Source organism: Cebidichthys violaceus, unplaced genomic scaffold (genome assembly GCF_023349555.1).
Source record: "Cebidichthys violaceus isolate CVI_PGR_0920_01 unplaced genomic scaffold, fCebVio1.0.p SCAF_4, whole genome shotgun sequence".
Classification (NCBI taxonomy): domain Eukaryota; kingdom Metazoa; phylum Chordata; class Actinopteri; order Perciformes; family Stichaeidae; genus Cebidichthys; species Cebidichthys violaceus.
Genome location: NW_027176594.1, coordinates 12605717 through 12628219, shown reverse-complemented (window position 1 = coordinate 12628219; position 22503 = coordinate 12605717). Strand labels below are relative to the sequence as shown.

The 22503-nt window shown below is 40.6% G+C and overlaps 1 protein-coding gene across 1 annotated transcript in view; it reads right to left on the bottom strand.

Moving 5' to 3' along the window:
* Nucleotides 1–926: 926 nt before the first annotated feature.
* The window catches only part of LOC137884810 (neuronal membrane glycoprotein M6-a-like), a 36088-nt gene continuing 14511 nt past the window's right edge, over nt 927–22503 (bottom strand). Inside the window, exons 4-7 of the mRNA XM_068726830.1 lie at nt 19624–19777; nt 11131–11207; nt 10933–10998; nt 927–6664 (exon numbers count right to left, since the gene is read on the bottom strand). Of these exons, the coding sequence (XP_068582931.1) occupies nt 6512–6664; nt 10933–10998; nt 11131–11207; nt 19624–19777 (450 nt within the window). The 3' untranslated portion in view covers nt 927–6511. The remainder of the gene's footprint in view (nt 6665–10932; nt 10999–11130; nt 11208–19623; nt 19778–22503) is intronic.

Below are 22503 nucleotides of genomic sequence, written 5' to 3'. Positions count from 1 at the left end.
CACGTTCAGTGGGTAGACAAAAAGGACGCACAATTTGTTTGCGTCAGTACACATATTTATCTTACAAGGAGAAGTGGGTCAGAGAGTTAATGAGGAGACTTAAACAATTAGAGAGAGAGCAGCTCATATCGGCTCACTGATTACAACAGATTGTTATGGCAATATAAACAGTACATTTCAGATTTGTCTTTATTTAGGTACTGCCTGGCATAGATGACCCATTTTGACATTTTTGCTCAAAAGAAGTACATATTCTCTCATCTATTTTGGGCCAGATCCCATGTGGAGATCCAATGAAAGAGGAATCTGTTATCTGCTGGTTTTCAGTCACTGCTGCCTACGACCAGGCTTCATTCTTCTTCACCTTCAAATGTGATTGTGCAGATATAAATAGGCTTCTTAAGTGACCTGAAATATTATTTGGCCTTAGCATCCATTACAGATGGTGATTTGGTTGTGTGAGCTGGGCAGACCGTGCTTGCTCCTAGGTTCCATGGAGCTTTACTTATGAATCAGTGGCCCACGGGAAACCCGACCTGGGTAACTTTTGAATTCAAATATGGTCCACAAAAAGAATGGGAATTGGACATCCAGAGCTGTGTGATTTTAACCTAAATGGCCAGAATGAGGAAAAAGATGAGAGCAGAGATGGGTGCATCATAATGGGTGGCCATTAAAGAATACCATGATCATATCACTTAAGACTTGCAACCATTGATTCATGGACATGTATGCCAGAAATTTACAGTGTGGATTTCTCGTTTACATCTTGATTTTGTTAAACTGCTACAATATATTGCTCTGGTGGTAAACAACTGAGCAGGCAAGCTAGCTTAGCAACACCATTAGTAACAAGAACCGCAATGCTGCACGCTAAAAAAAAGTGGAAAACAAAACAAAAACAGCAGAATAGCGCCAGTGGAAAATAATGTTTTTTGTATTGTTTTAATCATTGAAATTATGACCATTGAATGCATAACCATGCCACAAACAACAACTAGATTCATTGTCTTTTTTTATATATATATACCTAGAATAACATTACTGTATATTCATTATTATGAATTAATTTGTTTTCATCATTGTTATGTCTTCAGATAATAACCAATGCAAGACTATACACAGGTCCCACAATGGGGATCTCAATGCACTTACACACCAAGAATAAGAGAGAGAGAGAGAGAGAGAGAGAGAGAGAGAGAGAGAGAGAGAGAGAGAGAGGGAGAAAGAGGGAGAGAGAGGGGGAGGGAGAGAAAGAGAGAGAGAGAGCTCAAAATGTTCAATAAGTGCACAAAAAACTTTTTCATTTATCTGAAGTTAAAAACACTGACAAAACATCCATTGTCAGGCAATGAAATGATAGAATACTGTTACTGTAAAACTAGACCCTTAAAAATACTGACTGTATGCAGCCAAGACACACCTGAACAAGAGACGAGTCTGGTGGAGTCTCCCTTCCTTGACACTGATGGTAATTGTTTTTGTTTGTTTTTTGTCAATTTCAGCTGCAATTACACAACACAAAGAACCGGGTTCGAACTGTGTTTTACCAAAATAATGCTGGAAGAAATTACATTCCACAGGGTTTGGGAGAAAAGCCCAAGAGAAGCAAAACTAGTGCCTGTATGGACACTCACTCACTAAATGTGTTATTGCATGTTTTGTTGACTGGCTATGTCCATCAGTTTGGCATCTGTAAGTGTGACACCTCAGGTTCGGCTTCACTCATACCAACTTAAAGGCAGAATGAGAAGGACATGTCTGTTGTGATTTGTAAACACAGCATCCTGATTTGCTTTTTGGGTCGAATGATAAAAAATAACCCACACGCATTTTTATCAGTCTGAGGCGCCATCTTGTGACCAATTTTGCCTCTGGAAAGACTCTACAGGTGTTTTCAAATAGTTTAAACCTCTTTTACTGCAAATAACATTGTGAGTAGTTTTTTTATTATTGTAGCACAAAGTATTATTTTTAGATATTTTAATGTCCATGATACCTTTAAATTAGCCAATATATCCACTATCAGGTGAAAATCATCTTGCAGTGACCCAGACCTTATATGGATTTCTGGTACAAATCAGTTTTTTATATAATAGTTTTCTCTTTCTACCTTTCGATAACCATTGTGTTGCAAATGCTTTCATGTGTGTGTAAAAGCAGCTCTCTTAGGGAGTAGAGGCTCAATACATTGGGACTCAACGGCCTCCTCCAGACTCTGTAACCAATAGGAAATCATTCTCCCCGGCTGCTCACCTCAACTGTTTCACATATATGTATATCTTTTTACAGAGTTAATGTAGGTACAGTGCTTAATACTGACCACAAAAAAAACTAAAAAACACATTTACTTTCTTTTGAAATAAATGATTTCACATTTAAAAAGTCTCAAAGATTAAAAGTTGATAGTAAAATAGTGAAATGTAATAGATGAAAAGTAAAAGACCGATGAATTTCGGCTCAGAGTAATGGCGGTGGTGGAGTGTGTGTGTGCGTCTTTGTGTGTGTGTGTGTGTGTGCTGGTAGTCTCGTCAAAGCAAACCCTTCAATTACTAATGTCATCAACAGTATAACCATCATCATCATCAGCACAGTAATCATTCTGAGGATAAACTGAATTCCCTCTCAGTCATCTCTACTGGCAGATAGAGAATCATCCCTTCACAGCTAGAACCAGGACATTCCACACAGCCCTCTTATTCTAACGGCTGGCTCAACAAAACTCAATTAAAAAAATACAAACATCCCAGTCATGCACACTGGTGACAATTTTTTTCAAAATGATTTAGATCAGATAAGATAACAACAACAACAACAATCTAGTTCAAGTTTAAAGTTGTTACCACTCACAGATCTGACTTTGAAGTCTGATTTGCCTCTCAAAAAAGTAGCAGCAAATAAGGGTTAGGTATCACAAATCACAATCTCATTCAGAATCATGCTGATATTTCAGTTGATCATTTTTGAAACCTCCAATCCCAGCAGGTGTAGTTCTGCTGATATAAAACGAATAGAGTATGCAGCATCCAGTATGAAAGCACATGTGGAGATAAATGAGACACCAAATATAAACTGGGAACATTCTTAAAACCACAAAGCTATCCAGTAAAATCAACCATTCTTACGGGAACCACAAGCTTATTAGCTGGGACTTCATTCATCTTGGTCTTCATTCCCATTACCACTAGTCCAGTAGAATCCATCCCTGCAGCCACTAATGGTGAGTTGTATCTCTTTTTTTCTGGTTCCCTCAGTATTCTCAACTCTCAAGTTACAGCACTCCATCCTATCCATTTCAAACACAAACTCTAACAAACTCTTCATAAGAGGGAAAGCGGGATATTGATCCTCCTTCTTGAAAAACATCCTGTTCAGAGCTCAACCTTTACAACCTTCAATGATACCACTCCTACACAACCAAAACACCACCCAGAATTCCTTTCAGTGATTCTTTTTAAAATTCAACTTATAAATAATTGGTTGTTTTGGTCACATTAGTAGGACGGTGCATTAGGGCCATTGTAGGTAAAAAAAACATTATAATAATTATGGAGCCTGGGGAGGGGGTGATATTAAGAATAACTAAGAATTTCTGAGATAAAATTAAAGTGGCAAATTTACAGAAAAGAGAAAAAAAATGATTAGTAGAAAAATAGTGTAGTGCAAAAGCGTAATGAAAATAGTGAGGGTTTTCTGTTAAAGAGTCAAAGTTGCTTCACTTTGCAAGGTTGGATCAACCTCATCACACCACAGATGCCACTGTTAAACACTGCGGTAACACAGTTAAAAAAATATGATATATCCGGTCATTCTCATCCACTTATCTGGTTGTGGGTCTCAGGAGCAGCAGGCTAAGCAGGGTATTCTAGTAGCCCTGCAAACTCTATGGACATAGTCTAATTCATCAATTTGGGGTTCAACATGTGCCTTTTCTGCGTTGTTTTCCCTTCACGCTGACAAAGTTACATTTGGGCATAGTCCCTTAAAAGCTTTTTTTGAACTATGGTACCATTGTGTTACATATTCTCAACAGTTTATTTTGAACGTTAGCTGAGTTGAATTAAAAGACACACACCTTTGTGTAGTCAAAGATAGAATGTGTTTGTCACTACTTTCCTCTAACTTTTACAAAATTAGCATTTATTAATTTTCATAAAAGACAAAAAGAAAGAAAACTTCAATTTGCCACTTTAAATCTCACAGAATATCCTTTTTTCTCATAAATTTACAACTTTAATCTTGGATATTTTGACTATTTTGTCAGACTATTACCACACTCCCCCTCTTTGTAATAATTATAATTTTTTACCTAAAATGGCCCTGATATGCCGTTGTATATTAGGGCTTTTGCGAGAAACATATACAAAAGAAAACATAAATGAGAGAATTGAAACTCTCAACAAGACAATTGGTGTATACGCATGTGTATGTGTGTTTGTGCATATTTGTATGTGTGTAGAACCACTGAAACACAGAATCGTTACATACAAATGTGAAAGTGATGTCACCCTACATCTGCCCCATTTGAAGAAAAAACAAGGCTAATATTATACATAAATATTACTGGTAAAAAAATTTAAAAAGTGAGAAAAAAACATTGTTTATCAATCTGATGTGAACATGCCACTTTTTAAAAGACTTAATTCTGATAAGGTGTGCTGTTTCTGAGGACAAATCGTCAGCTTATACAAACTGGGATGAAAGGGGGAAGAACACAAAGCCCTGTTTCATTAGGTGTTTTAAATGGCCTCTTTGAAATCCCCAATGGCATTGTAAGTGGTTTTACTCCGAAAGTTCAAGTGACCTTAAGGAGCCTCACATACCATATAGAGTACAAATAAAGCAATATTTGCGGGATTTGGACAATGAGATCATTTATGACATCATCTTCATTTGAGGGTTTTTTCTCAATCAGCATATGTTTTCATTATTAATATTACAATGAACTATTAAGTCTGCATTTAATTTCAAAAACCCAACACCCTGTGCCACAAATGGCCATTTGTGGAACATACCGGTCAGTATGCGGAACAAGAATATGTGGAACAACTAATCAAACTGGGCTCAAGATGAACAGGGTCACATAGAGAAAGAGGATGGGTAGGGTTGCAGGGAAAATGAGTCAAAAAGAGAAGGGGAGGAAAGGAAAACGTATCAAAGCTACCCATTTGTACCTGGGAGGTACACATTTCCTTGGGGACCATATTTCTCTGCAATACCAGTCATCATAATGTGGCGAAACGACACGACACAGCATGACAACAACATACAACACTGCCTGCACAACACCGACCATTCAGCCACATCTACGGTATGTGTGTGTGCGTGAGTGTCTGTGTGAATGAATTCTGTATGTCTGTACTGCAGATTTTGATGCTGTTGGGGAGATACAGTGACATCGCCCTGTTGAACGGCCCCCACGTTACGGGGTGAGCTCATAGACACTTAACTCCACTTTGTGTCTGCTGTAGATTGTTGACTTTAGTGTGCCATGCTAACAACTCATAGCAGTTCTGCAGCAAGCTATGATGATCACCATGGTGACCGAGGTTAAGCCAGTAAAAATGACACCAAGAAAAGACCAGCCTTTTAGCATAATATTTGCATTTTTTTTTTTAAAGAAAAAGGCATAGGTGGCCCAAACTAATTAGATGTTTAAGACCACAAACAAGTGAATTAAAATAAAAAAAATCTTTGGGTTCTTCTGGTCATCATTGTTTCTTTCTGCAATATCTTGTATGTTTCTTGTGCTATATTATACACACACTGTACTTGTTTTGTTTAACAAATTCTTTAGTAGTTTTCCAGTTGATTGTTCCGCCCATTCACACTGCAAAGCTACTTTGGGGAATTGGGGGTTGAAGATGAAGGCAAGCTTAGGGTCCAAAAAGGCAGAGGCCAGCCCTGGTAAACTTAGGCCTTTATGACTTCAGAGGGAAATATCATGAACTCTTTAAAGTTGATGTTGCCAGGTTTCCTATTTGGAACAATTCTAATTGAACGATCACGTAATTATGGAGCTTCTGATTGGTGACTTTTAGCAGTATGCAATCTGCCATCACCAGCACCACTTCCTCTGATGAGGGTTTGTTCTGTGCTTGTTTTCACTTTTTAGGTAATGGTAGACTTCACTCAAAAGTCAAAGTCAGGGTTAATATAAGTATGAGGCAAACCAACAGAGTGGATGCTAAAGTGTTAGCACAGATCACCTGAGCCAATGATCTACTGCATGGTTTTTGTGTGTTTTCATAATTTCATCAAATGTCATCAAATTAATTCTGCCTAATAATGTCAAAATTTCTGTCTTTGAATGTATGTTTGTGTTGTCGTTTTTTCTTTCATGTGTGTACTGTATGTTTCTGCTATCCTTAGGCTTTTGTCAGGCCCTGTGTGTGTCTGTGTGTTTGTGTGTGTGTATATCAGCTTGTGTGTGTGTGTGTGTGTGTGTGTGTGTGTGTGTGTGTGTGTGACAGGTAAGTGTGCGTGTGTCGTTTCTCTCGTAAGGGTGTGTTTATGTGTAGGCATTGAGACGTTCTTTGGAGCGTGTGGAGTGGATGTCATGCAGCTCCTGCTCCTCCTTTGATTTGATGTCCTCATACTTCTGCATCCGGCTAGCGTCCTTCAGATAGCCCCAGTTAGCAGCTAGAGCCATCAGGAAATGGACCTGAAGGAGGAGAGGAAAAGCCAAGGTTGATTCAAGTACATATGAAGTAAACCCGAAAACAAACCTCTAGTTTGTTTTGCTTATACTGACACCTTTAGTCCAAATGGTACACAAATGAGATACAGATAAAGTTTGGACAAAGTCTCCTTAAACAATAGATACTAGGTGTGTGGACACAATGATAATTCTTCCAGGTGCATGTAGTAAAATTTGTATTCTTTTGGAGAAAATGTCCGCAAAACTCCCTTTCAAATCTCTTACCACTAAACAGCAATAACGTGCAAAATTCATACTACATACCAATGTTATAACTAATGTACTATATACTGTCTATGGTCACAGTACTTTTTTTGCTTTTATACAAACAAAACAAAAAACAAACTTAACTGTTTTGTACAAACAGAAATGATACAAAAGTCGGGATTATGAAATGTCAATCAAACTTCACAAAAATGCAACAATTTTATTGCATTGAATACTTTGTTTTTGCCTTTTTAGATCTTCCTGTGGCCATCCCACCACCAGGCGCATATTTTAATATGCGCATTGAACTGCCTCAACAATAATAAATACATTTTATTTATTGTCATATACATTTATTTATTTTTTACACATATACAAAATTTAGCCTCTGCTTTTAACCCATCACCAACTTATTGGGAGCAGTGGGCTGCTGTGAAGCGCCCGGGGAGCAATTAGGGGTTCAGCGTCTTGCTCAGGGACACTTCGACACAGGACACATCCCAGGCAAGGATCAAACCGTCGACCTTGCGGTTAACAGAAAACCCTCTTAACCCAGTGTGCCACAGTCACCTCCTTTTTTCATTTTTTTTAATGAAAAATCTACCACCCCCATAAAAGAGAGGGCTGCTCTTCTCCCAGTAGATGGCAAACCCCAACTTGGTTAGGAGTGAGATTAATTGGGATGTATAAAAGGTAGATAAATGAGAGGGGAAAAAAAGAAGTGGAGAAATCACTTAGTCCCATAAATCCATCTTTAAGCTGCAAAACCTAACTACACTAATGCTGCTCAGCCCACTTCTGGACAAAAATAACTCCATTTTAGCATAGCCGAATGGCATGCCTGTTGTTTCTTGTGTTTCAGAGCCACCTCGACATGAAAGTATGCATCCGTTAAGATGATTGTGGTGAGCTGATCGCCCAGCTGAACCAGTTCCAGTAACTGCCTGATGCTCAGCATGTGGAACGTCTTGCAGGCAATGCATTGATTTAGGTTGCGTAGATCCAAACTGCGTTTGAAATCTTCTTCCGGCCCATGGGGGGACGGGGGACATGGTGGTCCAACCACACACCCGACATTGATCAGAAAAGCCTATCTATGACGGCAGTGACTCTTTCCTTTGGAGTGTCGTGACTCCCAGCCACAGCTACGCTCCCAGTTGAAATATTTTGTGAAAATATGTTCTTTTCCCATGTAGTTGTTGACTAACAATACTAACAACTCATGTTAGTCGCTAGTTACGTGAGTCGTTAGTCAGTCAAGTTAACGTCAAACAAAGCTAGCTAAGTAGTAATGTTGCCTAAACCTAACATCCTGTCAAGACAGAAGTTTTACTTTGAAAAGACACATGTAACGAGCATATATTGACACGACGTCATTAACACGTGCACTGAACAAGCTGCGTTATTTGACGCATTGGTATGTCGCTCTCTTAGTGTAGTTTTCGGCCACAGCAGGTAGCTGTTTTCAGTGAAATAAAACCACTACACAGTTAGTGCTGCATTCAACAGCTAAAGAGCCAGATGTAGGAGTCGGTTAAGAACAGCACCAACACGAGTCCATATGAATGCTACCGATACTGTGTATATGCTGGATGTGTAAATAAGTGTTTGCCATTGAATGTGAATATGACATGGTGTTTGCGGCTTATTTCTGCTGCTCCCAAATTGCCAAAAAATATGGTATTGCAGGTTTAAATACGAGTTAAAATAGAAATTAAATATTTGAAACACTTTTCTATTGTGAACACTTTATTTCTGGGTAGAGAACAGACATCAGGTTTGAGATAACAGCAGCTGTATTGTGTAGACAGAACTCTCCACTTTGTTGAATTTTGGTGCCCCCTACGGACCACATACAGGACAGCACTTATTAAGCCTAAACTGTGTATATGTATGTATATATGTATGTATATATATATATTACGGTATATAGAATTATTGTTGTCATTTTATATAAAATGACAAACAACAATTAGCCAAAAACAGATAATATTGAATATAATGCTATATAGTATAGTTACCCGTGGTCTAAAGCATACATATGAAAAGGACTCTTTGTCATATTACTATATTTAATAAACTCTATATGTTCGACATCCCACCAGCAGGAGAAATACCTAACTTGTGGGCTCTATCAGCAGGGGACAGGAGTCTGATTACAGTTGGGAGAAGTGCCAAATCTCTACTTAGGGAAAAGTAGCAATAATACAGTCTAGAATACTGTGTTAAAAATCCTGCATTTAAAATGTTACACAAAGAAAAGTATAAAACTGTAATTAGCTAAATATACTTACAAAAGTAAAGCACTCATTATGCAGAATAATCTGTTATTGTGTTATATTTATTATTTATTTAATTTAGTTTTTATATTCTCAGTCTGCAATGTAACTTTTAAAAGTACAATATTTCCCTCTGTGATGTAGTAGAGTAGACCTATAAAGTATAACTTAGAAAAAATAGAAAACCTCAAGTAAAGTACTTCAGTATTTCAACGTCATTCCTCCACAGACAGACACCATGTGACCAATAGCTTCTGTGTGGTCCCGCTTAATTTAAGAGAAACCAGTGATGCCCGCTAGTTAGTTTCACTTTCATCACTTGATAGTCAACATGCGTTTACTCTCTTCACTGACAGAGACAAAAGGGAAGATTGTCAATCAATGCTCAGCTTTGGGAGCGGAAGAGACAGGTTGCAAGAGAAAAAAGAAAAAAAAGAAAAAGAAAGAGAGAAGGTGATGGAGATGAGAGAGGAAGAACAGGTACTTCCCAGTGTGCCCAGAATAGGCTGTTAATAGAAATTAACATTATGCTGATTTACACAAACAAAAATTCTGTTATCATGACATAAATATATATGTTCTTTGGGTTATACAGTGAAACCTGTAGGCTCAATTTCACAGCGCAAACACCTAGGATAATTATAATGTAATAACATACTATTTTCATTTTTTCTTGTTTTGTTATTGTAAAACAGACATTTTGCTTACGTTTATGTGTTGTTTGAGACTTCTAAAATTCCAAGATTCAAAGTGATGCAACTCAAACATAAAGATTGAATAAAGGTGTATATCATTTTAAATAAATGATCTCTAAGAAAATCACATTTTTCAAAAATGTTAGGTGGTGTGCCGCAGAACCACTGTATTTCTGAAATACTGCATATGGCCATGGTTGCCATTAGGTGACATTAAGACAATGAGTTAATATTGGCATGTAGTAATCCTCAAGGCATGATTGTTATCCAGCATGTCCGGTTTGGGGCAGAGTTGACCAAGTACAGTTGAGTGACAACAGCTTGATGTACAATGGTGAATCATTGCACATCAAGTTATCAGTAGGTGGCGCTATAACTAAGGTTCAAAATTGGCCTATAAATGTATTCAGGCCTGGAGTCTTAACAAACATCTAAAATTTGGAAAAGATCTGATCTGTGTGGATTTGAGTAACATTTTACAGTTTATTCGTTCATGGCGAAGGTTCAAAATTCACCAAGCCACCACCGTTCAACAATTATTTACAATCTTTGCAACAAAGCACTATCAAGGTCTTTAGGCTTTTCTGACAAAATTTAAGAGGGATGTGACTAATCTGCTAGGAGGAGGATGTAAAATTACACAACCTGTAACTTCCTATTGCCAGTAGGTGGCACTATGACTATAATTCAAAATTGTCTTAAAGATGATTTAAGGGTGAGAATATGATGGAGCATGAGATATTTGGAGCAGATTAGACAAGGTTTGGCCAAGTTACAACAACTTGATGTCTTCCACAAACGAGAAATGGTTTATGGGTTATGAAAGGGGGCAGGGCTAAACTATCGGTGGAAGGGAACAACTGCAAATCAAAAGACAGAACAGTTAAAAAAAACCAAAAAACCCATACAGTACAAGACATTTCGAGTACAGAGCACAAGAGCTGTTTCAGTGAGCATTGTAATTTGACCCACGGATTGGAGGTCATATTAATCAGTAGCAATTAGTACTCAAGGCCCATAGCCAATCAGATATGAAAATAATGGTTCTCACCATGGCGATGACAGCAGCTCCTGCTCCTGCCAGTGTGCACACGAATAGATGGAAGGTTAAGTCCAGCTGTAACACACAACACAAGCCATTTTTGGTTGAGTTTAATTTCTCTGCTTTTTGTTTTGAAACAGGTCACAAATCATATTTCCTATCTGTATCACGGCAAATTTCTTTAAAGGTCTCTCAATTTCTTCTTACCTCATTGGATTCACACATCTTGAAGAACTTCTCAGAACCAGTACACACCTTCCTCTCCTCAGAGATGGCCACCGCTCCTAATGAACAGAAATATTAGAAACACATATTCTTCATTACTCTGGCCATCTTTTTGTTTTGCAAGAATGCTGATGAATATACTGAAGAACCTCTGGATATTATTGTCCTGCTGCTCTGAACAAGTATCTGAATTGAATTAATAAAATGGACTGACATTTATGATTCACTGGTACTGCACTGTTAGTGGGAATGCACTCAAAGTGACCTGAAAATGATCACTGTGTTGAATCCAAACCTTCATGAACCAGCAATTTTATTCTAGTGAAATGTTGTAATTATTATCCATGAAAAATGTTTATCAAATACATTTATTAGTTTCCTGACAGGAGGCCAATTTGCAGTTAAAATCTTTGGACAGTAGAGGACAGTGCTGCAAGATACTCTACAAAATGCTTTTTGGTGTGTGTCTTCTGGTCTTATGTGGGCGCTCTGGAGAACAAGATGGTGGACAGAGCTGTGACTGCAGGATGTAAAATAATATATAATCATTATATGTTGTTAAAATATAATATGTATTGATAACATGTATAAAGGTGTATACTAGAATGAATCATTATTTTCATACTGTGTGGTTTAATATGTTTTCACAGTGTGTTCTCAATTGCAAAGAAAGTGCAAATCTGTGCTTATATGATTCATATTGGTGCCCAAGTACCAACCAGTCTTCAGCGAAGGACCTATTAAAATCCCTCCTCTGTTGCTCTCCCACGGCTCTCTCCCTCTTTTCTCCCCGTTAAAGGGTTTTTTGAGGGAGTTTTTCCTGTTCCGATGTCAGGGTTCCGGGACAAGAGGATGTCGTATGTGTACAGATTGTAAAGCCCTCTGAGGCAAATTTGTAATTTATGACTTTGGGCTATACAAAAATAAATTGAATTGAATTGTTCTTCTATAAGAAGAACAATACATCCTCTGCTACGACTTTGTCAGTGCGCAGGCCCTAATAAACATACCAGTTTAAATAGGGCCTTCTCAGCCCAACCGTTGGTTGATGCTTGGGCCCTAATAATAATCCAAGCTATTTCAATAGGTCGGTGCTTGGGACTTAATAAGAAGAACAATAGGTCCTCCGCTTTGACTACATCGGTGCTCAGGCACTAATAATTCTAACAATTTTGGCCAGAGCACCAACTACGTCGGCAAAGGAATTATTGAGATCGTTAAGATTATTATAATTAGGGCATAAGGGAATACTTATCAGGACTGGTGAAAATTCACATATTTTTTGGGTCCCGTGCTTGGGGGGGGGGACGACAAAATGTCTCAATTGTGCCCCCTCAAAAGTCAAACTTTGAAGGTCTACGCCCCTCACACTGTATGTCCGATTGACATGCAATTTGGCACACCTGTCTGGCTTCGTGTCCTCAACAAACAAGCCTATTGGACCATTTAAGTCCTAGATTTTCTGCCATTTAGAAAAAACTGATCTGATTTTTTTATTTCTTTTAGATTTTAACCAATAAACTTCAAAAGGAAAGAAATTTGCATGACATATCCACATAAGGACCTGAAACATACCCTGCAAGTTTCATTCTAATCGAATTCAAGAGGGCCAATTTGGGCAATTTTAAGGCATTGTTGCCCATTACTGTTTTTACAGAGGTTGTACTTTAACAAACTTCTACAGATTCCATCACATTTAACATCAAATTCGTTCGGTACTATCTTAACAATTTCATGAAGAAAAGTTATAAAATTTGTGACTTTTCATGGAACTATGTTGCTGTGGCGTGCTGCAATGTTGTGTCATTCGCCATTAAACACAACGTTGTTTTTGAGGGGCTAGTGATGCTTATAAATTAACGAAACTTGGCATGCTTTAAAATAGCTAAAATATGGTATCTGATATGCTTTTTGTGCTTGGGTGTGGCAAGGGACATCGATAGCGGTCCTACAAATTTTCAATGACGCAGCCCACACCTTGACCTAGATGTATACAATTTAGTAGGCAGATGTACACTGCTCTAAACCCAACAGGAAGTCAGCCATTTTGAATTTAGAGTAAATTTGCCGAATTCCAATTTGGTCAATACAAATTTCTCGGTCTGATTGCTTTTTTACTTAAATTTACTGTGGATGATTACCGGACAAAGCTAATCAAAAGTTATTGAAAGCTTCTTGATATCTCATTGCGTTTGATGATATTGAGCAATGAACTGCAAAGGGGTGTTGGTGTGGAGTTTGCATGTTCTCCCCATGGCAGCGTGAGTTCTCTCCAGGTTCTCCGGCTTCCTCCCACAAAGACATAAAGCTTAGCTTGATTGACGACTCTAAAATTGCCCGTAGGTGTGAATGTGAGCGTGAATGAATGTCTGTGTCTCTGTGTCTGCAATAATCTGGCGACCTGTCCAGGGTGAACAGCAGGCCTCCAGCTGTTCAGAGCGGATTGTGACACTGAGCTCTCCTACAAATCGAAAGGTGGAGGAATGTATTTTTATACCAACAATGGCTTGTGTAACGACATGACAGTGATTCTGCAGCACTGTTCTCCTGATCTGGAATCTTTTATCATAAACTGCTAACCCTTCTACTCCCCCCGTGAGTTTGCTTCATTCATACTGGGTGGTGTTTACATTCCACCGTGGACCAACGTGTAGGAGGCAAAGATGCTATGTGTGGAGCGAACCAACCCGGACCCTTTAGTTATTGTCCTTGGCGACTTTAACAAAGGTAACCTCAGCCATAAACTCCCCAAATACAGACAGTTTATCAAATGCTCAACCAAAGAGGAGAACACTTTCGATCATTGTTACATCACAATAAGCTGGACCTATCATGCCAATCCTCACACTGCACTCGGACACTCTGACCATATCATGGTCCATCTGATTCCTGCATACAGTCAGAAAGTAAAATCGAAGCCGTGGACCAGTGAAGCTATGGAGGATCTTTGGGCATGTTTAGACTGTACAGACTGGGATGTTTTCAGGGCTGCTACCAACAGTCTGAATGAGTACACAGAGGCTGTGACTTCATACATCAGCTTCTGTGAAGACAGCTGTGTTCCAACAAGCACCAGGGTGAGTTGCAACAACGACAAACCCTGGTTCACAGCAGAACTCAGACACTGCTTTATTATTTTGCCTTTTTTATTTTCGGAGTAATCCTGGGTGGGGATCAGTCTCTGGCGGAGGTAGGCGTTTCAGGGTTTCGGCCGCTGATGTTTGCCTTTCAAGTCGCCTCGAGCCCAGCACGCTCCAGAAGATAGGTAGGAAAAGTTTGATCAGGCAGGATCTGAGGAAGTTTGTTTATATTGCTGAGACAGCAGAAAACACTACTTACTGGTGGTGTGTGGCATCTGGTGTCAACATTTTTTTTTCTTCACATTAATCACTTGTGAGTGTACTTGTGCGTACATGTCAGTTGTTTGTAGCTTGTGAACTAACTCAGCTGAGTGGTTTGATAGTAACGTTAGCAGCGTTAGTAGTGGTGAGCTCGGGCTGTTTGTGTTTTTTCTTTTTCTTTTTCTCGTCACTGTGGTAAAATGGCAGCGTTTGAGATGGATGGGTTTGTGAATAATCCCTCTTTCACTCAGTTGGAGAAGTGTAAAACGAGTGCTCTGCGGGAGATAGCCTCGTATTATAGTGTTCCTCTGTCGGGTACCCTTTCGAAAGGGGAACTCAAGGCAGTGATTGTTGATAATTTGTGTGGTAAGGGTGTTCTCAGGCTACCGGCACCGGTAGAGTCTCCGGGCATAGGGGACGTGGCAGCAGTATCTCCGGAGGCCGGGAGCTCTGGTCCTACACGGGGGGAGGCGACCGGGCGGCATGTCACTCGGGCTGCGCAGAGCAGTAGGGCGGAAGTGAAGCCCCACGCATTGGCCCAATTTGATTCCTTTTCTGCAGAGTCAACTCCTATGCTCTGGGGTTGATGCTCGGATAAAGGTGCGCCTCGCTCATCTTCAGGTAGAAAAGGAAGCACAAGAACGCGAGTGAGAACTAGAGCGGGAGCGAGAGTCTCAGCTCAAGTTACGTAAATTGTAGGCAGATACAGCTGTTAGGATGCGTAAGTTAGAGCTACAGGCTGGGTCTGGCCGAACCCCTACAGGTACGCAGGTAACGCCAGGTTCCACTGCTGCATTCGATGTCAGTAAAAATATTTCTCTGGTCCCTGTGTTTTGTGAATTTGAAGTAGAGTCCTATTTTGGTGCGTTTGAGCTCATCACTGCTGCATTACATTGGCCAGCAGACGTGTGGGCCATACTTCTGCAGTGCAAGCTGGTGGGAAAAGCTCAGGAAGCTTGCTCGTCACTGTCGGTGGAAGACAGCCTAGTGTATGAGAAGGTTAAAGGTTCTGCGAGCATATGAGTTAGTACCAGAGGCTTACAGACTGGTTCCGAAACCTTAAGAAGGCGTACAACCAGACATTTACTGACTTTGCGCGTGATAAAAAGATTCTATTCGACCAAAGGTGTAAGGCCAGTAGGGCTGACGATCTAGCCTCGGTGTGTGAGCTCCTGATGTTGGAGGAATTCAAAAATTTTGTTCCTGAGTGTACTGTCGTTTATTTAAATGAACAAAAAGTGACCACCCTGCAGCAGGCTGCTACGCTGGCAGACAAATTTGCGCTAACGCATAGGAATGTGTTTTCGAGGCGAGATGCTTAGCAGTGTAAGTATCCTCAGGAAAAAGGTGGCACATGTGTGTCACGCAGAAATGGTTCTTGGTCGGGTCCTAGGGCTGAGAGACAATGTTTTTTCTGTCATGACCCTGGTCACTTGGTCGTAGACTGTGCAGCCTGGAGACGGAAGAAACAGGAGGAAGCTTCCAGACAGCAGCCACAGGGAGTGGGGTTAGTGACGACGGTGACTCCCATTGGCCAGGCCGCCGCTCCAGAAGTGCCAGAATGTTTTAAACCCTTTGTCTTGAAAGAATGTGTGTTGCTCAGGAGAGGCGGAGGATCAGCGCCCGGTGACGGTGCTACGCGACACTGGTGGTTTGCAATCCTTCATCCTTGCTAGTGCTCTGCCTGTTAGTGCCAAATCTGCCTGTGATGCAAGTACTGTGGTGAGAGGTATCGAAATGGGTTTTGTTCCCGCACCTCTCCACCGAGTCTATGTGCAGACCAAATTAATAAGAGGTTTCTTCCCAGTGGCCGTCTGCTCGCGTTTTCCCGTTGCTGGGATGGAGTTCATCATGGGGAACGATGTGGCGGGAGAAAAAGTGTTCCCTGAACCTGAAGTTGCGGATGTCCCCATACCTGATCCACTGTTGGCTTCTGTGTGGTCTGAGGATAGGTCTCACCATCTTGGTGGGTCGGTGAACGGCACCTCAAAGGACCCCAAAGGTGTAGCAAAGTCTACTGCTGATCTAGCAGTGTCCTTGCCATTGACCCGGGAGGCACTCATCAGCGCCCACAGAGGCGATCCAGCCTTGACTAGGTGTTTCGCCGCAGTGGGTGAGGGCACCAGTGAGTGCAGTGGTGGGCGGTTTTTCCTAGGGGAAAGCGGTAAGATGATGGTGAAGTGGGTTGTACAAACGGGTAAGGCAACAGTTAAATCAGTCCAGAGGACATCGGCAATAGGTCTGCTTCTGTGTGTTGTCTTGTGTGTTTTTTGTTATGTAAATACATGTGGGATGGGGGTTGGTTGTGGCCAAGTGTTTGGTCTTATGGGAGAGGGTGTTACATGCCGTGTTGTTTGTGTTCTTCCTCTGCCCCCCCACCCCCAGTGTCGTCTCGGATGCCGCCCATTTTCCCTGGACGCCAGCTGCCCCGTGATTGAACACGGCTGCGTTCGATCCCTAATCAGCGGTGGATAAAAGGAGAGGAGCGCCACACGGGTGTGTCGTCTCCTTGGGCCAAAGCACGCAGTAGTGACGCTGTGGATCGCATCACCTTTGTTCCAGTCGTGTGGGCTGTTGTATCATGTTGCTTAGTGTCGCTTTCTTTTTATAAGGAAGTAGTTTTCTTTTGCTGCCGTGTAAGCAGTCACCCGATTTGGTAATAAACATTCTTTTGTTAAGCCTCATATGTTGCCCATTCTCTTTTTCTCCGGGAAATTAACAAGTTACGTCCCGCATCCCTTGGACGCTGAACGGGGAACGTAACAGTTGGGGGCTCGTCCGGGAACATAACACTGCACAAGGATCAGACATTTAGGAGTGGGGACAAGGACAGGTTTAAAGACTCAAAAATGCAGGCTTAGCAAGGTGGTGAGAGATGCTTAACGACAGTACTCTGAGAAACTGCAACACCAGCTCTCAGCAAGTGACTCTGCTTCTGCCTGGAGAGGTCAGACAGATCACCAACTACAAGCCTAAAGCCCCCCACGCCATGAATGACCTCTGCCTGGCAAACAACCTATACAGGTTTTACTGTTGCTTTAAAAGACAGTGGGACAGTCCTGACCCCATCACCCATGACCCCATCCACCAGCTATAGACCACCAGGTCCCCTTCCCCTAGCTCAGCAGAGGCCTGCGTCTCAGAACCATACATTCCAGAGCACCCCATCTCCCACCACAATGACAACTCTGTTTATTCTGGAGAGACGCTAACTGACTGTTTAAAAATCAAAACCCCTGCAAAGCAGCCAGCCCAGACTCAGTCTCTCCCTCGACCCTGAAGCACTGTGCTGATCAGCTGTCTCCCGTGTTTACAGACATTTTCAACACCTCATTGGAGACATTCCACGTACCAGCCTGCTTCAAGACCTTCACCATCATCCACGTCCTCAAAAAACCAAGGATCACAAGACTTAATGACCACATGCCCGTCGCCCTGACCTCTGTGGTTAAGAAGTCTTTTGAGTGCCTTGTCATGTCTCGCCTCTAAACCCTCACCGACCCACTCCTGGACCCCCTGCAGTTTGCCTACAAAGCCAACAGGTCTGGCCCTTCATTTCATCCTCCAGCACCTGGACTCCAGGTTCCTGTTTGTGGACTTCAGCTCTGTCTTCAACACCATAATTCTGTCTCTGCTGCAGGTCAAGCACTCCCAGTTGTACGTGCCCGAGTCCACCTACAAGTGGATCACAGACTTCCTGTCTGACAGGAAGCAGCATGTGAAGCTGGGGAAACACGTCTCTAAATCTTGGAACATCAGAACCTGAAGTTTGTGGATGTCACCACCCTCATTAGACTCATCTCTGGCGGGGATGAATCCGCCTACAGGTGGGAGAGTGACCATCTTGTGAACTGGTGCGGACTAAACAACTTTGAGTAGTCTAAAGACAGTGGAAATGGTTGTGGATTTCCGCAAGAATGCAACCCCACCTGCACCTATGACCCTGTGTGACTCCCTGGTTGCCACTATGGAGTCCTTCTGCTTCCTGGGCTCCATCTTTGCCCAGTACCTCAAGTGGGAGCTGAACATTAGTTCCATCACCAAGAAGGCTCAGCAGAGAATGTACTTCTTAAGGCAGCTGAAGAAATTCAACCTGCCAAAGACAATGATGGTGCACTTCTACACTGCCATCATTGAATCCATCCTCACCTCCTCCATCACCATCTGGTACACTGCAGCCACTGCCAAGGACAAGGGCAGACTGCAGTCTATCATTCGCTCTGCTGAGAGGGGGATTGGCTGGAATCTCCCATCCCTCCACGACTTGTTTGCCTCCAGGTCTCTGAGGCGGTCAAGAAAGAGTGGACACACACTGTTTAAGTCCTTTCCCTCTGGCAGGAGGCTGCAGTCCATCAGGACCAATACCTAATGCCACAAAAACAGTTTATTCCTGTCTGTAGCCATTTTACATGATTTGCCATTAAACATCAAGCTGTTGTAACTCGACTGTTCTACCTTGAATCTGGCCCAAACATCACATGCTTCATAACACAGGAATGAGGACAGCAAGATACCAATATTGACTTACCCGCCAGTTACTTGCAGACAGATATCTGCGTTATTTGACAAACTTCATCTCATTCTTATAGAATTAATACATTATATGGTAATCAGCCACTGCAGGGGAAATGTGCAGTCCAGTTTATGAGAACCTGTATTTCTTAACTAGCACTCAAAACAACTTCTGTGGATAAGAAAACCATTTTCACTTTAATAAACCCAAAAGGGAGGAAATAGAATTGCTTCTTTCAAAATGTATGACTTGTAGTTGTGATCTGAATGATATCATCCAACAAATATTTGTATGCACACCAGTACTTGCACTCAGGCAAGAACAGCACAGTATTATGCTCAAAAGCAGGTAATTATTAACCAAGCTTGAACTCAAAAAGCCAAGAGGGATAGACGCTTTTCTCTGACCTCTCCATGCTTTTGAACTGAAGTGAGTGGAATACCAGATCAATTATGTCGTACTTTCTTAGTACTGGATTTGGGAGTTTGCCCAACAGACCAAAGGTATAGGACATTGCACAAGAGAATGCTGAGATGGTACTCACTATTTCAGTAATACAAATTGATATTACAATACATAGATATAACACATTATTCCATCAATTTCAAAGATGACACACACCAAACTGACGCAGATCCAGGCAGAGGTTGGCTCCCTCCACCAAGCTGGTGTTCTGACACATGGACCAAACGTTGAAGTACATGAAGACCGGCAGGCTGGTGAATGCTGTCACTCCAAGCCATACTAGGAAGAACAGGTAGGCCAAGAACATCAACTGCAAACACAGAAAAAGATATAATGAGTGACAGATATGATGTTTTGCATCAGTGATGTGCTTTTTAAACATAGTAAAACAGTGAAAAATGACTAGTGTTTTTAAAAATACAATTATTAGCTTATTTTCAACAAGGTTACTTGTTGTAATCAAAGTTGTAATTTACTTCATATACTGCATTTAGTACGTAAAGTAATATTCAAAATGCAAAAAGGACATTATTCATTTACAAACTCTGTTTCCCACTAACACTAATTGTGTCTATTGGGCCAAAATCTTCTATTACGATATAGGTCATTTCTTACATCAATCACAACAACCAGTCATGCTGCAGGTTAAATCCATGTCTGTCCAACATGTTTCCACTTCCTCCCTTTATCCTATTATGCATTTGTGTGAAATTGTCATAATTAGCATATGGATTCTTGAATTATGGCCAAAAGTTTGTTTTGTGAGAGCACAGTGACTTTTGATCACCATATTTTATTCACTCCATCCTTCAATCCAAATTAACATTTGTGCCAAATTTGAAGAAATTTCAAGTGACCATCTAATTTTAATCAGTTCCTCCTTGAGTGCAACGGGACGTTTGTGGAATTTTTTTTGTGTGTGAGGGTGCTGGTTTGCGCGGCTGTGCATTTTCATGACAATCAGACAAAGCATGAACAAGTTCGACAGTAATTCCTGTGTGGACCAGCAGTGTTGCCAGGTCAGTTTTCCAGGGCTTATAAGCCTCAAATGTTTGAGTGTAGCTCCACATACAATATTAAATGTAAGCCTTTAGGATAAAAAAAGTGTTTGTAACATAACAGACATGTCAAAGTATATGCAAGTCTCTAAACGGACTGTGGGTCTGTGCAGGAGGGGTCTGACAGTCAGTGCTGAATGACTCAAAGCGGGAAGAGTAGAGGAGAAATTGCAGAGCGTACAGTTCAACATGGGAAAAAAAACATCTTTTGTAGAGAAGTAACTTTAGATTATAAAGTGAGCCTATTTAGTATAATCTATAATATGAAGTAGGCTTGGTGTCGTTTGATTTGATAAACTTTACATTATTAGCGTGGCTCCAAAACACAGTAAAACAGTGTTTTGTGTGCAAACGTCCTTTGGTAAAAGTCACAGGGGAGAGAGAGAAAGACATAAACAGATAAACAGGCAGCAGATGATGGAGAGACAAATAAGAGAGAGAGAAACAGCAGATGATTCAGTGGTAAACGGTGGACCCACAACACTACATAAACTGTATCTGAAAGTTGTGTGTGTGTGTGTGTGTGTGTGTGTGTGTGTGTGTGTGTGTGTGTGTGTGTGAGAGAAAGAAAACTCCTTTATTATTTCAATAAACTAACAGTTTATTGAAAGATCAGATCTATACTTAGGAAAAAGTGACAATACTTCAGTTAAGAATACTTTGTAAAAAGTAAGTCCTGCATTCAAAAGTACAGTAAAAGTACAATATTTTCCTCTGAAATGTAGTGGAGTAGAACTATATAGTAGCAGAAAATGGACAAACTCAAGTGCGCAAAGGTGCGAGGGCCTGATCATAGCTGCTTGCAGCTTTCATTTTAAGTTGTAATGTGATTGTGGTAACATTTTTTATCTTCATTAGAAGTACATACAGAAGCCACACAAATTTTTAGAGAAATTGTGTAAAAGTTATAATTTTGTATCACTGAGATAATAACTACACCCTTTATTTTGAAATATATATTAGAAAATATATATTTTCTGGCCATAAATGTCAGTAAGTCATAATTATATATTAATTCAATTAAATATATATATTTTAAAGTTATTGTCACTCTTTCCTCAACAGTGCAGCTCCCATTTGTTGACATATGTAGGGCCCATTTGTTAAAACTCCTAACTGTTCTGATATCAAGGTCTGTTTAAGATCCCAGTGAGCACCAACTGGGATTTCAACGTTGATTTCGAGAAGATGCATCGTAATGAGGCTTCACGCTAACTACATACTTTGAAAGTACTGAAACTACTGGATTCCACTAATGCAAATCGAAATTAGCACCATTAGTATAATTTTATACTGCTCACAATGCGGCTAGGCTGCTAGCTTGTAGCCTTAGCATGTAAGCTTGCCAAAGTTAATGTTGGAGACCGTCTTTGAGGGCTGTCGCTGTAGCCCATTTTAAAATTTTGATTTTAAGCCATTTCACATCTAAAATACAGGATAGAAAGCTGTGAGGCTGTATACAGTTGGGATGGGGGAGGAAGTCAGTACAACTAAATGACGTGCAAACAAGAAGAGGGTCAAAAAAATAATTGTTGTTTGGCATACAGCAAAATGCAAACAATATACAGTATTATACTATGTAATATCCCAGTGAGCATCTTTCCGTTAAAGAGACGTTAGAACGACTATGGTAACCTGTGAAAAGACATTCAAAACTGGTTCAAAAGTGAATATATCTTTTTAAGACTTGTTTTATTTACAAATGTCTGCCTTAAATAAGGCAGACCATTTGAAACCGGGTGGCTTTGACAAAGACATGGGTGGCTTTGACAACGACATCTAATGAAGGAAAGGGGGATCTTTATAATTCTTTATTGTTTACACTGTCAACAATGATTTTCTATTTCATTGTAGTTGTATTTAAAAAACATTGTTCATGTTATATTTAAATTGTGATGTGTTGGTAAGACGATGTATACATATCTTACTGTGAGCGTTTTGAAGGTTAAAAGATGTTTATAATACGGTAATGGTTAAA